This window comes from Ochotona curzoniae, unplaced genomic scaffold (assembly GCF_017591425.1).
Source record: "Ochotona curzoniae isolate NIBS_2020 unplaced genomic scaffold, NIBS_Ocur_1.0 contig_2210, whole genome shotgun sequence".
Taxonomy (NCBI): Eukaryota; Metazoa; Chordata; class Mammalia; order Lagomorpha; family Ochotonidae; genus Ochotona; species Ochotona curzoniae.
The window spans coordinates 30,704,724-30,721,436 of NW_024465369.1; the positions used below are offsets into that span (position 1 = coordinate 30,704,724).

Sequence of the window (16,713 nt, forward strand, 5' to 3'; positions counted from 1 at the left end):
GGGCATAAGACAGGTTTTAGGCCTTTTCCCTGACCCTATTCAGCTCTGTAATAAACATTTCTAAAGAGATTGTGAGATAGTTCTTATAAACTAAACTATCCCACATTTAAAATAATGTTCATGTGCCAGAAGGAATTGATTCTGTGGATTAAATGAATCCTATACTAGTAGGTCAAGAGCAAAGATTAGCTGTATCAGAATCAATAACCAAGACCAAAAAGAAGGATATGGGAAAGCACTAACAGTTTTGTTTCAAGATTTTTTCTTTAAATGTAGATTTATACAGGAAGAAAGATCTTCCATTTGCTGGCTCACACCCGAATGGCCACAACAGCCAGAGCTGAGCCAATCTGAAACCAGGAACCAGAAGCCTCCTCCAGGTCTCCCAAGTGGTTACAGCATCCCGAGTCTTTGGGCCATCTTCTACTGCTTTCCCAGGCCACAAGCAGGGAGCTGGATGGGAAGTGTAGCAGCTTGGACATGAATTGATGCCTGTATGGGATCCTAGGCATACAAAGCTAGAATTTAGCCCCAGAGCCAATGCACTGGGTCCATTAATAGGCTTTAATAAAGAAAAACAGGTCAAGTTAAAAAAGAAAAATTTCCTAAAGATGTGCCTGCTTACTTAAAAGCCGGTGGCCAGTGGGGAGAGTCCAGGCACAGGGTGGGAGAGGAGGCAGAGTAGAAGAGAGCTTCTATCTGCTGGTTCACTCCTCATGCAGTTGCAAAGGCCAGGGCTGGGCCAAGCTGATGTCAGGATGCCAGAACTCTACTTGGGTCTCCTATGTGGGTCCAAGTACTTGGGGCAGTCTCTTCTGCCTTCTCAAGTGCATGAGTGAAAGTTGGAACTCAAGTGTAATGGCCAGAACTCAAACCAATGTTCAGATATGGGATGCCCACAGTATAAATAGTGGCTTAAACCAATGCTGCACAGCACTATCCCAAAGGAAAAAAATCTTTAAAAAATATTTGTTATTTTTATTGGAAATATAGATTTACAGAAAGAAGGAGAGAGAGAGAGCTCTTCCATCCTCTGGTTCACTTCCCAAATGGCCACATAGCTGGAGCTGTGCCATTCTGAAGCCCGGAGCCAGGAGTCTCTTCCAAGTCTCCCACATGGGTACAGGCTCCCAAGCTTTATGCCATCCTCTGCTGCTTTCCCAGGCCTTAAACAGGGAGCTGTATGGGAAGTGGAGTGGCTGAGACATGAACTGGCATATAGGATCACAGTACTTGCAAAGTGAGGATTTAGCCAATTGAATCATCATGCTGGGCCTTGCGGGGGGGGAAATATTTAAATACGAAATTTTAACAGCCATATTTATTAAAGTCCATAAAAGAGAAAGGGAGAGGACCCATTTAGGAAGGACTTTCTTCCATAAGAAATATTTTTTTATCTGTCTCAAAGGAAATTATTTAAATAAGGCCAGCTAGCTATTCTTTGAAAACTCAACTCAGGACCCAGATTAGCAAACATTTCCGGCTTGTGAACAGGAAGAATCTGTACACATTAGTTAAGCACGTGACTTGTGTTGCTCTCATCTGATCCTTGGGGATTTGGTGTCTTAGGAGTTCAGCTACTGCCTGGTAGAGAGCTTTGAAGATGGTAGAAAACAATGCCTGCTCATAAAGAGGCTCAACAGTTAACTGAAAAACCTGGAGGCATCACTGCTTGAAAGGTTGCTTTCTTGTTTCTCCCCTGTTCACATCAGCTTCCCACATCTCCACCCTGCCACAGACAAGTCTATATTCTCCGTACAGCACCTTCGTTCCTTGTCTGTGTCTCTCTATGGCCACCACCTACCCCGGCCTAGAAATGTGTAAAAGCCTCTCTTTGCACAGTTACAGGGCAGAACAGGCTGAGGAGCTGAAGACAGCTCCCTCCATGGCTTTCCCTCCTAAAGAAGCAGTGCTATTGGTTAGCAAAATTGCAAGAGCATTCCTGAGAAAAACATATGTACAAAAAATAAAACTCATGTTCTCTCTAGATGAAGAAAAATTACACTAGGTCATTTGTACAATAAATTCTTTGCGAAACACTTTGTAAATCTAACCTTGTACAATTAAATTACTTATATAATTGAATTAAGGGTATATATGATATACCCTTAACTCAAATGTCATCAGTCACTGATTTATGTTGATTCAAGTACACGTACAATTATAATATCCCCAAATCCTTAAGATTCCTTGTTCTCCCTCCACAACCCTCATCAGTTCTTGATCATGAAGTTAATCCTGGGGATGTGTGCTCACATTCAAGAGGTGGCCTGTGGGGAGAACTGTTTTCCACTGGACACAAACACTTGGTTAGGCTATGAATGCATAGCATGTTGTGTTATTGTGTTCCTGCATGCCAGCAGCCACAGACAGAGGACACCTCCCTTCCTAGCTTTGGGTAATTTTTCTCTTGAGAGAATCGTGTGATTTTGAGGTCACTACTTCTTCCTGTCATGTTGGAATGGAGCCCACATTATAAACACATGACAAGGGTGAATGGTTATACTTCAGCTGGCCTTGCTATTTCCTTACTCTGTAAATTCAAAATTGCTGGCCTACACATACATCAGATAAAAGGCTGACTCTCACCAACTGTACTTAAGTTAGGTCAGACCTTATTTCTTCATAAATGCATGAGTTCAATACAGTTGCATCAATGACTCCTACCTTTTCCCTTGTTTTGTTTTATTTTTAATTTTATATTTTTTTCAAAAGGAACTCTCCTGTTGGGATTGGAGATAAGAATAGCATCATAAAATAAATTTAGGAGTTGGCATTGTGGTATAGCAGGTTAAGTGATCTCCTGCAACACCAGTTTCCAAAATCAGTGCCAGTTCAGGCTCTGGCTGCTCCATGTCCAACCCAGCTTCCTGGTAATACACCCAAGAAAACAGCAGAAAAAAGTGTCTGGACCCCTGGGCTCTGGATCCATGGGGGAGACCTAGATGAAGCACCTGGCTCCTGGTTTTGGCTTGGAACAACCCCAGCTGATGTGATTATTTTTAGGGTGAGTCAATGGATAAATCTCTCTCTCTATTCGCCGTGTGTGTGTGAACATATATATCTAGACATAAATCACATATATATCACACATATATCCAGAACATATATAGATATATATGTGTATATAGACAGATGCTTCTCAAATAAACTAAATAAATATTTTTTTGAAAAAGGTAAATCTCATAAGACTAATAAAATTGTACTCTTGCCATACATATGGCCATACATACAGCCCACATTTCCAATGAAAGTTAAGACAAAAAATCACAGAGGTTAATCCAGCAGCTGGCATAATGAAAGAAAGAGTATATTGGATCTGAAATTAGAGGCACCTACCAGCTAAAATGCACTTGATAAATATTCGTAGGTTGAGTGAAGAAATAAAAGCAGGAATTATTACACCTGCACCCTTGTCTTACCATCTGTCCTTGGCGGTTGACATTTCCACACACTTTGTATATTCCATAGTAAGGTAGATATACTCCACAGATTTCTGAATCAGCAGGTGGAGAGAAGAGGCAGCTTCACAGCCAAGCTGAAAATCCAGATAATGCTTCTTTTCCAAGCTCAGCTGCCTCCTTGCATTTACTCTAATTGGGGGTGACAGAAAGTAAAGCTGTTTTTGAAACACTATTTGCTTGGATGTTCTGCAATTCATGCCCATGCTTAGTTGCTTTCACCAATTAGGTACTTGAGTTTCCATTTTTGCTATTGCAAACTCAGATTTGACCAGCAGCTCCCAAGATGCGTAATGACAAAGTCCTTGAGTTCACTTCCACACACAGATCAAATTTAAAGAGACAACTGCACTTTCCTAGAAACTAAGAATCTGGCTTCCTGCTGCATGACAGCAAGTATTTAAACTGGTCTTGATGGGAAAATCAATTGTTTCTCTGTAAAAAAAAGCTTACTACCAGGCAAGAACTGCCACTCTAGACATAAAAAAGAATTAATAGAAGGAAGTGTAGTTGGCCATTTGTTCCATCCATAATCTGTTTCAGATAGTGTCAACAAAGGAATAAAAAATGGATTTCAATTCTTGAGAATCTTTGAGAAATCCCCACCTTTTCCACTGTAGCATTGCCCTGGGAGATATAAACCCCCACAGCTTCAACTCTTTTGCAGAGCAAGGATGACAAAATGTGTATCAGCAGCCAACATGGCTTAACTGTTGTGTGAACTGTCATTCATTTGAAACTACCTTAGTTGTGTCCACGTGTCTGTCCCATGGCATTGCAAAGTCAGCATATCCAGCAGTTTGTTGGCTTTTCTGCACAGTTGGTCCTCCTTCTGTAATTTTACTGTGTTGGCTGAGATCACTGCCCAATCAAACAAGAGCAATATCTGGGAGTCACCTGTATCTACAACTCTTTCTTTCTCAACTCATGATCAAGACTTCATTTTTCTTTCTAAATTCCTTTGATGCCCATAACTTTCTGTTTTTCTTTCTTTCTTTCTTTCTTTCTTACTTTCTTTGCACTTCATTTCCTCTTGTATTGTTCTATTAAAAGTCTCTCTTGAACTATTCTATCTAGGGCCACTGCCTCACACTATGAGCTTGTATATTGGAAAAAAAAGTACTTTACTGACTGGGATGAATGGAGACAACTTCAATCCACCCTTGTCCTTCAAATCTGGCTCAAACCTGGCTCAAAGCTGTTTTAGATATGTATTAGATTTGGCCTCTTTACCCTAGCTCTCACACTCCATTGTGGCCTGTATGAAATCTTATCCATCCCAATTAACAGAACGGAAAATGGAAAGGATCACACATGTTGATGCCAGTCCAACTGAGACTCACTTCAGGGGCATGCTGTTCATGAGCTGGCAGTGCTGGGCACCTCCCTGGGAATCCCAGTATGCTCAGGTGTCCTGCTCCAGCTCCATGCACAGAATCTGAGGGTCCTCCATGGGAAGGAGCATTGGCTGTCATCAAGCACAAAGAGCTCAAGGGGACAGCGGGAGCCCTCAGGGTGGGGGGTGGGGATGATCACTGGGATGGAGAGGAGGTCTAAATGTGTAGATCTTGCTCTCACTTCACTGCCTCTCATTTAAACAGAACAACCACAGTAATGTCTATGTGATACAGTGGGAGTCTGTAGAACATTCTGTGTCTCAGATAAAACATTCTAAAAACTGGCTTTCTTCAGTATATCTGAGTCTTACCACCACAACACCCCTCTCTTCCTCCTACACACACACACACACACACACACACACACACACACGTGCACGCGCACACACACTCGTACACTCAGGAAATGAAGAAGCAAACGGGAACAGGAATTCTAAAGCTGCCATGGGGGATGTGTTTCCAAGGCCATGATGAGTGGTGACAGGACCCTCTTCCAGGGCACTGCCCCTATCTCCTTCTCCCATTTCTCCTCTGTTTATAGCCCCCAAAACTGGATTAAGACAATTAGTAAGGGTGCAGGGGGACTGGCAAGACAGCAATAAGAACTTTAATCTGAAATTTTTCAACTTGCCAATAGCCCATTTTAAATTCAAACTAACTGTAGGGCGAACTTGGGACTATAAAAAAATCTACTAAAGCTTGGGTGGAAAAGAGCAGTTTCAGGTCCTAGAGTGAAGTTCTTGCTGGTGAAGCACAGAATGTGAGACAGGAGTGACACTCTGATGAGGAATTGGGAATGACTGAATCACTTCTTCATTCACAATGGAGGGAGGGCTCTCCACCTGTCTTTTTTCAAGTATGAGAAGGCCTTTGCTCAATTTTAGTTAATTCCTCATAGACACAGTGGTGCCACCACAGTTTTATTTAAGTCACTTTTTATAACCTTAGTTTTATTAGAGCAAGATATACTCATGTTGATTACATGATCTATTATATTATTCTTATTGTTTAATTGGTGCCCCATGTGAAACATTGAACCTGAAGCTATGTATCTTCCATCTCAGCTTTCTTTGATAAGTAGAGTTTGTTTTAAAATTTAAGTCACATATTGGTTATTGATTGTTGGTTAGTCTTCATTACTGCTAATGAAAACGCATTGACCTGCCTTGCAGCCTGAAAGGTAAATCAGAATAAAAGTAGATGAAAAGCAGGAATGAGTTATTTCCCTCTCCAGAATCTAACTCTCGCTGAACTGTTCTGAGAATGAGTTATCCATGTAAAGATTTGTGCATCATCCATTCCACAAGTGCCAAGAAGATTGCTGGCAGAGGCGTCGTCACTCAGAAATGCTGGCTGCAGAATGAGAAGGGTACAGAAGGGAAAGGGCTGGAGAATTAAGCACCAAGCACTTCAAAGCTTTTTTCTGGTTGTTTTAATATGGGATGAATGTGAGTTTAGCACCAGCCTTCCTGGATTCAGCCTGTTTTGGCTGGAAACCATGATAAGAAGCTTCTGAGGAGGGGCTGGCAAGAAACCAGTTGAAGAGGCTCATTGCTGCCTGTATCTTCCAAAAACAGCAAGACCATTTCTTTCCCTTCAGCAAAAATCCTGAAAGGAGATATATCTATGAATTTACCTATGAATTTATCAATAAGAGAGGGAGAGAGAGAGAGAGAGGGAGAGAGATTCATTATTCCACAGACCATAGCTCCAAACAGCCACATCACAGGATTATTTTCCATTGGCAAACATTCCAACTTAGAAAAGTGAAAACTTCTGCATTTGCCATTTGGGACACAGGCTTCTTACAAAAGTAATGTTTTCTCTAGGGAGGAATTGAGCCATGAACATCTGTTAAAAAGAAAGCTGCTGAGGGCCTGACCCTGTAAACCCACGTGGGTGCCCTTGACAAATTTCTAACACGCTCACAGGCAGAACGAGATCCTTCCATCACAGGGAGCGCAGAGACTGCATCCTACACCCCCTCCTCCTGGCAGCGTGCCATTGCCTTCACTTCTGACTTGCAGAGTCATCTGCCAAGATTCCCAAAATAGTCATTAGGGTGCTAAATGCAAGAATAGATGATTAGCTAATGCTAGCTTGCTTTACTTGGGTTATTTGAAGGCATATTCTAAAACTCTTTGTGGTCATCAGCAAGTTGCAGGCAGAGAGACAAAGAAAACGATTGTGCTGTTCAGGAAGGCTGTGTCTAATTCACTCTAGCCCTGCAGGTTAGGTTGGTGACACATGACAGCAGAGACCCTCCTTTTTCGCTTTTACATGCACTTAATCCCCTCACTCTACCTACCTTCTGGCACCTCACTGTCACATAAATGCCTTGAAAAGAGACTGAGGACATGTTCCATGTGCACACAGCTGCAGCTGCGAATGGCTAAAAGCTATGCTGATTCAGCAAGCACAATGAAGGGGTGACTTTGTCGCACAAAACTCCAACAGCAGCCTCCTCCCCACAGCTTCAGAGACAGGATAGAGTGTTTATGCAAGTAGATTCCCCAGCAAGCCTAGGTCCAAATTCTGGTTCCACCACTTCTTTCCTGTGTGCTCTTAGGTGAGTGATTCACTAAACACTGTGCCTTGATGATTCTCTCCATGAAATGGGTGGAAAGGTGTGTCTACCCCATTGGGAGGGTTCACTGGTTAGGCAAGAAAATTCACTGAGAAGAGTGGCAGGCATATTAGGCCTCCAGCAAATACTGCCGCCTTCTTCTGATGTGCTCAGAATGCAGGTTGGGCATTACAGTGGTGATGCAGCACATCTGTATGGGGACACTATTTGGATGTGCACTTCTCATGTGCAGGGCTATTGGAATGCCAACCTGAATACTGACCTATAGACCATACTACTGCACTGACACACATTTCTTTCATTTATTTGCTTGTTTATTTGTTTGTTTTATTTGGGACATCTGCTGTCTTCCCTAATCCTGGAAACTGTTCTAACAGAAAGTGGGAGAAAGGTTGAACAGGCAACACTGCAGCCACAGCATGGGATCACAGGCAGTTGAGAGCAGTGAGCCAGGAGCTGGGGCTTCGGAGACCATGGTGGACATCTAACACAAGAATCCAGGCCTGGAACTTGCTGAAGGGAGTGGCACAAGTGACTGCAAACAAAGAATTTGATACCAACTGCAATCACTAAAGTCAAATTGTAGATCTGTGGATGACACAGCTTAAAAACCTGCCCTAAGGAGAAGAATTTGCTAACCAGAATTGCAATGACCAAGAACAAAAGAAGAGACAAAGGCACAATGAATATTACTGAAGACTCCCAGACAAAGGAGCAAAAGCCTTTGCCTACCTCAGAGTTAACTAAGGAATACATTGAGAAAATGGAGAATAAATAATTTTTTTAAAAGATTTATTTTATTTTTCATTGGAAAGGCGGATATACAGAGAGGAGAGACAGAGAGGAAGATCTTCCGACCGATCTCTCATTCCCCAAGTAAGCGCAACGGCCGATGCCGATCTGAAGCCAGGAGCCTCTTCCAGGTCTACCACGCGGGTGCAGGGTCCTAAAGCTTTGGGCCGTCCTCGACTGCTTTCCCGGGCCACAGGCAGGGAGCTGGAAAGGAAGTGGAGCTGCCGGGATTAGAACCGGCGCCCATATGTGGCAGGGAGCTGGATGGGAAGTGGAGCTGCTGGTATTAGAACCGGCGCCCATATGGGATCCCGGGCATGCAAGGCAAGGACCTTAACCACTGCACCACTGTGCTGGGCCCCCAAATAATTTTTTTAAAACTTGTTATAAAGCTTCTTACCGATACCAAGAAGCACATACAAGAGTTTAAGAAATTTAAAGAATATGTCACACGAGAAATAGCAATACTGAAATATAATCAAGCCAAATTATTGGAAATGAAGAATGCAATAAAGCAATTTAAGAATTCAGTGGAAAGTCTCAATAAGAGAATGAATGAAGCAGAAGAAAGGAGCTCAAAATTGGAAGATAGTTCTTGTCACAGTGGGGCAATAATCAAAAAGCTGGAAGCAGAGCTGGATCAAGCTATTCAAGAATTAACAGACATTATTAACAGTCAAATATAAGAGTTATGGAAGTTTCAGAAGGTACGGAAAGAGAAGCTGGGTTTAAAGGTGTATTCAATGAAATGATAAATGAAAACTTTTCTAATATGGAGAAAGAATTGGGAAACAACAAACAGGAAGGGCACAGAACTCCTAATAGAGTTGACCAAAAGTGATCTTCACTACAACACAAGATAATCTAACTCTCTTCAGTTGTACATAAGGAAAAAAATCCTTAAATATAGTGGGAAAAAAAATTGACCTATATAAAGAAACCCCAATCAGATTCATGGCTGATCTCTCAAAGGAAACTCTACAGGTCAGAAGAGAATGGAGCAACATATCCCAGGTTCTAAAAGCAAAAAGTTTTCGGCCCAGAATAACATACCCAGCAAAACGTTCCTTTGTCTTTGAAAAAAACAAAAAACAACCAAACAAACAAACCAACAAACAAAAAACCTCAGACAATTCTGCCACATACTTCTAAAGCACGTGTATGTAAAAGGAGGGCTGCCAATACGAGATAGGCTGTGGCAGTTGAATCTATTTAGGCCTCTTTCTTATCATGCCTAAGAGATCTGAAGGGATGTATTGGAACTCGGGCAGAGATGGACAAATCAAAGCAAGAAGAGCCCAGGACCCTTTCCCTCGCTTGTCACCAAAACCCAACTTCTCTTTTCCTTAGTGAATTCCATTATGTTTATTGCACACCATCCTCTGTTAGTTGTCTTTTTTACTTTTGGCCTCTGAGACACTGTGCACCTGTAACAACACTCTGAAAGCAAAACAGGATTCCAAGGAAGAGGATGTGCCTCTTGTCAGAACCCACGTGGCTTTGTGTAGGAGACAATGGGTGAGCAAACTATAGGTTCTTGCCCATGACTGTCTCCAGCTCCGTGTATTGGGATATCTTGGAGAATTATGGGTCCTTTTGGGTAACAATCACATTCTTAGTATGTATCAAAAGATTGTTTAACAGGGCCAGCATTGTGGCACAGTGGGTTAAGCCATCTCCTTTGATGTTGGCATTCCTTATTTATTTGCAATGTGAATTGGAGTCCTGGCTGCTCTATTAGCCGATGCAAGATCTCTGACTCTCCCTTTCTTACTGTCAGTCTGTCTTTCAAGAAAATAAAGTGATTTTTAGAAAAGAATTTGGTTTGTGCCAGCACTTTGAGCCGAACACTATAAACACATTACATTCTGTGCTTTGTCTGTTTCTTTCTAGAAAGCATGGAGAAAGGGAAAGCCCTAAAAAAAACACCTTGCTTGGCAAAGGACTAAGACAGGATTTATGTGTTCAGCTCTTCCAAAGTACTAGAAAGCCGTGAGCTCTGATAACACATTCATCCATTCACTCTCATGACATTTATCCTGTGTGTCTACTGCACACCAGCACCATTCTAGAACTAGGCATACAGCAATAAACAATGTAATTCTTAACCTTCCTGGAGTCATTTGCATTCCAGCGGTGTTCACAGGAGTGCACTAAAAATTTACAGTATGATATAAGACAGTTCTAAGTGCCAGTGCACAAATAAAGCTGTAATAGCTTCAAAAATTAAAAACATAGCGATACAGCAGCCCCACTACTGGGTATATATCTAAGGGAAATGAAATCACTTGACCAGGAGACAAGTGATTTGTCCTCCCATGTTCATGGCAGCACTATCTATAATAGCTAAGAAATGGAAACAACATTGGCATCCATCTACTGAGGAATGAATGCAGAAAATGTGGTACATGTAACTAATGGATTATTATTCAGCCTTGAAAAAGAATGAATTCTTGCTATTTGTAGCAACATGGATGGAACTATAGGCCATTGTGTTAAGTGAGATAAGTCAGGACTGCATGAACTCACCCCTATGTGGAATTTAAACAGTTGATTCTGTTAGAAATTGGCAGTACAGTTTGGGAGGAAAAAAAAGACATAAGGCCTGATTAATGGGCAACAAGTTATAGTTTGATAAGAGCAAGCGGCTCTGGTGTTCTGTTGCACAGTAGAGTTATTGTAGATAATGACAATATATTTCTCTAAAAAAACAGATGAAAGGATTTTTATGCTTTTACCGTGCAGAAATATTAAATCTGTGGGCAGACATGTGAATATATGTAAGGGAGCATCCTATAGTATCCCATCCATACAGATGTGCCAGTTTGAAGAAAAGAAAAAGACTATAAAGGAGTGGCGACAAAGATCCTGTTTAAGATAGGGTGGTCTTTGCAGAGGTGACTTTTAAAGAAAACCTGCCTGGGTTAGCATGAAGAAGCATATCATGTGTTTATGCTACTCGTCGGCTCCCTGGCACAGACTACAGCATGCACACAGGCGCTGAGCCAGGAAGCCAGTGGACACAGAGTATGAGAATGAGTGAAGGAGAGGCAAGTAGGAGGGGGTGAGATCAGGCAGAGCTTTGTAGGTTAACAGCAGCTGCTGCCATCATTGTGTCTCTATTAGCCTAGGGCTATAACTGCATCATCAGCTTCCTGGAAGCCCTTGAGGTTGGTCCATCCAGCAGCTGAATTCATCAGCAGTGAGGTTTTCTCCCAGCTTTAAAGTTCATCAGCACTCTGTCTTTATTGTTCTGTCCTTCAACTGCAACATATTCCTAGGGCAGGGAAATGTATTGCTAAATGCCATAAAGTATTTATTTATGTTCTCTATTATTTTAACATACTTGCCTTTTCCTTTCCTTGTATTTGGAGAAGTTCTGACATCCAATGGGTGGTTTTTGTGCATTGCCTTAACCTATTTCATACATTGGTCTATTTTCAAAAAGTGACAGGGATCTGTGTTGTAGCATATCAGATAAAGCTTCTGCGATTGGTGCCAGCATCCCATATGATTGCCTATTTGAGACCTGGCTGTTCCATTTTCAATCCAGCTGCTTACTAGTGCACCTGGGAAAACAGTGAAAGATGCCTCAAGTTCTTGAGCTCCTGGCACCCATGTGGGAGACCCAGAAGAAGCTCCTGGCTCCTGGCTCCTGACTTTGGCCTGGCCCTGCCCTAGACTTTGCATCCAGTTAGGGAGTGATGGAATACCAGCAGATGGAATACCTCTCTCTCCTTTTCTCTCTCTCTCTCTCTCTCAACTTTTCTCTTTCTGTATTTCTCCCTCTTAAATAAATACAGAAAATCTTTTTAAATGCTAAAGCACAGCTATATAAAAAAGGAAAATAGAAATTTGGCAAAACATTAATAACCCATGGTCTGTGGATCCTGTTTTATATGTGAAAGCTGTCTGTCTTTGGACACTGAGTCTAATTTGTGTGAAAATGTGCAGGTATTAAGTTAATTGCCAAAGAATTCTGGAATTGCTTTCCAGATAAGCTAAAGTCATAAATAATTTTTAAAATACTTTACAATAAAAATAGCATTAAACATTTTAAAAATATTAAACACTTTTATGGTCCTTTTTAGGACAGAACACATAAAATAGGCTAAATGTTGTCTACACTCAAAAGGAGCTGACCAGGGACATGCCCTCATTTTAGATGGGCCTATAAATAGGAAGTCGGCTTGAGATAAAAGTGATTTAGCCTATTCAGAAGAACCAAGGAGTTTGCTTTTGGAGGGCACACCCTGACTCCCTGCTGTATTCTTTTTAAACTTTGAAAGTATCAGAAGCTTGTTTTTTAAATCTGACTTCGGGTGCAGCTTCCATCAGAAACCTACTGTCTGATTGATTCAATCATAATATGTCACTTTATTTCCATCTATCATAATCTAGAGTTAATCTATTTCTCACAATACATTACACATTTTTAATTAAGAAAAATTATTTATTTATTTGAATTGGAGAAACAGAGAGATGAGGCGGAGGGACAGAGAGAGAGGAAGAAAGAGAAAAATCGATCTCCAGTCCAATCTGAGTCTCCCACATGGGTGACAGGGACCCAGCCTCTTGAAACATCACCTGCTACCTTTCAGGCCTTGCATCCGCAGGAAGCTGAAATCAAGAGTGGGTCCAGTGCATGCAAGCACTCTGCCAAGCAATGTGGGTGTCCCGAGTGCACGTTAGATGCTATCCAAGCAGCTTCCCTGTGTGCGACAGCCTTCTGTCCCATGCCAGTGCATTGTTTAGCTAGAGGTACCACACCAAAGCGCCACAGACTGGGTTACTCTAACAACCCACATGTTTTCTCAGAATTTGGTAGGCTGGGCGTCTAAGAGAAAGGCAGCATCTCAGCTGTTTCCTTCTGAGGGCTGGAAGGGAGAATGGAAGCAGTCGTCTTACTTCCTGGTGCTGGTGCCCGCAATCTAAGATTCTTTTGGCTTGTAGGTGTGTCATCCTGCACCCTGCTGTCATGTTTACAAGGTGCCCTCTCCATGTACATATCTGTGGCTGTGTCCTGATGCCCACCTTTTACAGGGACACATCCTGATGATTTCATCTGCACAGATCCTGTTTCCAAGTAAGATTCAGTTCATAGGTACTGGCAGTTAGAACTTAACACCGCTTTTATACAAAACACAGTAGTATAAAAGAAGGTCAAGTAAAACACACTCCCGTCATAGGTCCTCTTGCGTATTCTTAAGGATCTGCCTAAAGGTAAAAGAATCCTTGTAATAAACATGTAGATATTACCTTTCAACTTTATCCCTTCTTTATTGTGTGTGTGTTTGTGGCCAGCATGTCCTAGCCTACTTAACCATCTTTTGCTAACAGGGCAAACCTGGAGATTAGCTATGCCAAAGGACTCCAGAAACTGGCAAGCAAGCTGAGCAAAGCATTACAGAACACTAGGAAAAAGTAAGTATCATGGCAGAGGTACGGAAAAAAAAATAGGGGTAAGAAAAAGCAACACATATTTCAATTCAAACTTCCTCCTCTTATGATTGTGGCAGGTTTATAAGGTTGCGCATCCAGTTCTTGGCTGCTTCCCATGTGCCACACACTGTGTGAAATGCCTGGCTCCTGTTGAATCCCCACAGAAGCCATGGAAAGGTCTGATTACTATCCCTGTTTACAAGGAAAGACTTCAGGCATGCAGAGATCACAGACCTTTCCTCACTATACAGCTGAGTTTTAGGACTAGACTCTTCCTTGGTCTTATGACCCCCAAGCCCACACTCAATCGACCTTGACGACAATGTTTCACTTGGATTGTGGTATAGTTAAGACATAAGGTCCTGGTGCCTGAAAGAGTGAATTCTGTACTGTTTCTACTCTAACCTTGGATGAATAACCCAGCCTGTCTATGCCCTGGTTTCTGCAGAAAAAGCAATGATGAAAAGTCCTTCAAATCATTCATTTAATGGCAGTTAAAAGACAAAATTTATTTTGGTGCAAAATAATTTTGAAATCTACCCATCCATTTCACGGAATATGCATTCCTATTTACTTTTTGAAAAGTTCTTCCCTGTTGCCCCATTGTGTGTATGTGACTGTGTAGGCATTTGGAAGAGGATTTGGGAGGTGTGCATACTAAATGAGATTATGTGTACAAAGAACTAAAATATCAGTGCAGGCTCTTTCCAGTATGTTGCAGCATTTAGCTTGATAGATACCTTTCTTGGGAGGAAAAAAAAAATGTGTTATTCTTTTAAAACATGTCCCATTAGTGCTAATTCCCTACCAAAAAAAAATTCTTCCTGTAGCAATTTCTGACTAACGCATGTGCGCTGACCCAAATCTGGTAGTGCTTTTGCTGAAGCCTCCTAGGGAGAAGAAAGAGAGACAAGGAAAGTCGAAAAAGAAAACTTACGAAGTTCAAAATCCCTCTCTGCCTTAAGGATCGTTTGCAAGAACAAGTGATAATCTTGAAACTGCCCTGATTTTGAGTTTTATTTGTATTTTTAGCAGAGTATTGTAATTGGCTACAAAAGATCCAGGATAACATTGCGGCTAGTTATCTATACACTTTTATTTAGACTGCTCACTTTTAAATATCACCTCTATCCTAAACTACAAATAACCTAGGACAAACTTGTCTTATCCCTCAGGGCTGTTTAAGCTGGAGACCTAAGGTTACTCTGAGAAATAAGGAGATATTACACAAAGGGTGCTTAGCAGAGAACCTGACACTTAAAACCTCCATAGGTGTCCATGAAGATTTTGATTCTAATGATCCCTTGAAGAACAAGAGGGGTGGCAGAGCAGGGACATGTTGTCTTACTGTTTTGCAACCCTAGATACAGCATGGTGCCACCAAAGAGCTCTTATCCAGAAAGTTCAGTTGATCAGGACTACTGCAACCTTTTTTCATTGGAAAGGTAGATTCATATAGAGAAGGAAAGACAGATATTCCATCCACTGGTTCACTCCCCAAATGGCCATAAAGCCAATAGCCAGGAGCTTCCTCCTTGGCCTCCCACACAGGTAGGGCCCCCAAAGACTTTGGCCCATCCTGTACTGCTTTCCCGGGCCACAAACAGGGAGCTGGATGGGAAGTAGGGCAACCATGGCACAAACTGGCACCCTATGGAATGACAGTACTTGAAGGTAGAGGATTAGTCAGCTGAGCTATTGTATTGGCCCTCAGGACTAGTACAATCTTCAATTACACTCACTCAGTGAATGTTTTCCCAAATCATACTCTGTTTTAGGTTCTTTAGTAGGTATCTCAAGTTACTTTGAATGTCAAAGATGCGTTAAGTGAAGGTCAGATAAATTGATTATGCAAGGCCTTGCAGGAAACCATGAAGTGTTTCTGTTCAGAGAGGCACAGGCTTGACTTCCTGTCTGGCTGCCCAGCTCCTCTGAGAGGCATGTGTGAAATTCTTCCCTGAAAAGTGTATCTATTGTCTATTTTAAAGGATGAATTTATTGACATTTGGTTTTTCAGTGTAATAACCATCTATCTCAAGTGTTGACTTGACCGGTTTTTACCTAAGTGTGCACGTGTAACTCCCAAAAAGCAAAGCAGGACTTTTCTGGCTTGTGTGCTATTATGTAGTAGGTTAATCCTCCAGCTGTGGTGCCAGCATCCCATGTGGGCACTGGTTCTTGTCTCAGCTGCTCCACTTCTAAATCAGCTTCTTGCTAACCTGCCTGAAAAACCAGCCAAGAATGGCCCAAGTCCTTGGGACCCTGCACCTATGTAGGAGATTCCAAAAGAGACTCCTGGGTTGGAATTAGCTCAGCTCCTGGAGTTGTGGCTATTTGGAAAAATGAACCAACAGATACAACATCTTTCTCTCTGTCTCTCCTTTTATCTATAACTCTGCCTTTCCAATAAAAACAAAGTAACTTTTTTTTTTTATCACATTGAAACTGGCCCCATGTCTCTGGGAATTTTCTATCTCACTCTATGAAGCCCTCTTGCATGGCTGTCTCTCAGGCCTCCTTTGTTCCCACCTGTTGCTACCCTAGAGTATTGTTTTTCCCTGATTTTCTACATTCAGGAAGTGGAAAATGAAAATCTAAGCTTCAGATAACTATGGAAAAAGCCGTAACTAGAGTGACTATAAGGCGAATAAAGAGCCAAGCAGAAGGTAATCTCACTCAGGAGATGAACTCTCCCGAAACAGGGTCAGGCAGCTGAACGCAGTGGCTGAATGCAGTCATCGGGAGTGCTACTTGAATTCCCAGCATTTACTAGGAAAACTGTTCTCACCTTTCTTCTCTGCTTTCCCCACCAGCTGTCTGAGCAGCGCCTGGGCCTGGGCCTCGGAGGGCATGAAATCCACAGCAGACCTGCACCAGTAAGTGTTCCCCACCCATCCACAGAGAGCTGTAAATAGTGCGTGTGATATGCACTGAATAGATACATCAAAACACACCATTTTATTTCCCCCTAGAAAGCAATTTGGAAGGTAGATAGAAGCCGTGATACGATGTCTGTGTGTCTTTTATGATCTAT

At 42.0% G+C, this 16,713-nt stretch overlaps 1 protein-coding gene across 1 annotated transcript in view; it reads left to right on the forward strand.

The window, feature by feature from the left end:
• The window catches only part of NOSTRIN (nitric oxide synthase trafficking), a 55,723-nt gene that overhangs the window by 9,220 nt on the left and 29,790 nt on the right, over window positions 1–16,713 (forward strand). Inside the window, exons 3-4 of the mRNA XM_040972080.1 lie at window positions 13,578–13,661; window positions 16,493–16,555. Coding sequence (XP_040828014.1) covers window positions 13,578–13,661; window positions 16,493–16,555 — 147 coding nt within the window. The remainder of the gene's footprint in view (window positions 1–13,577; window positions 13,662–16,492; window positions 16,556–16,713) is intronic.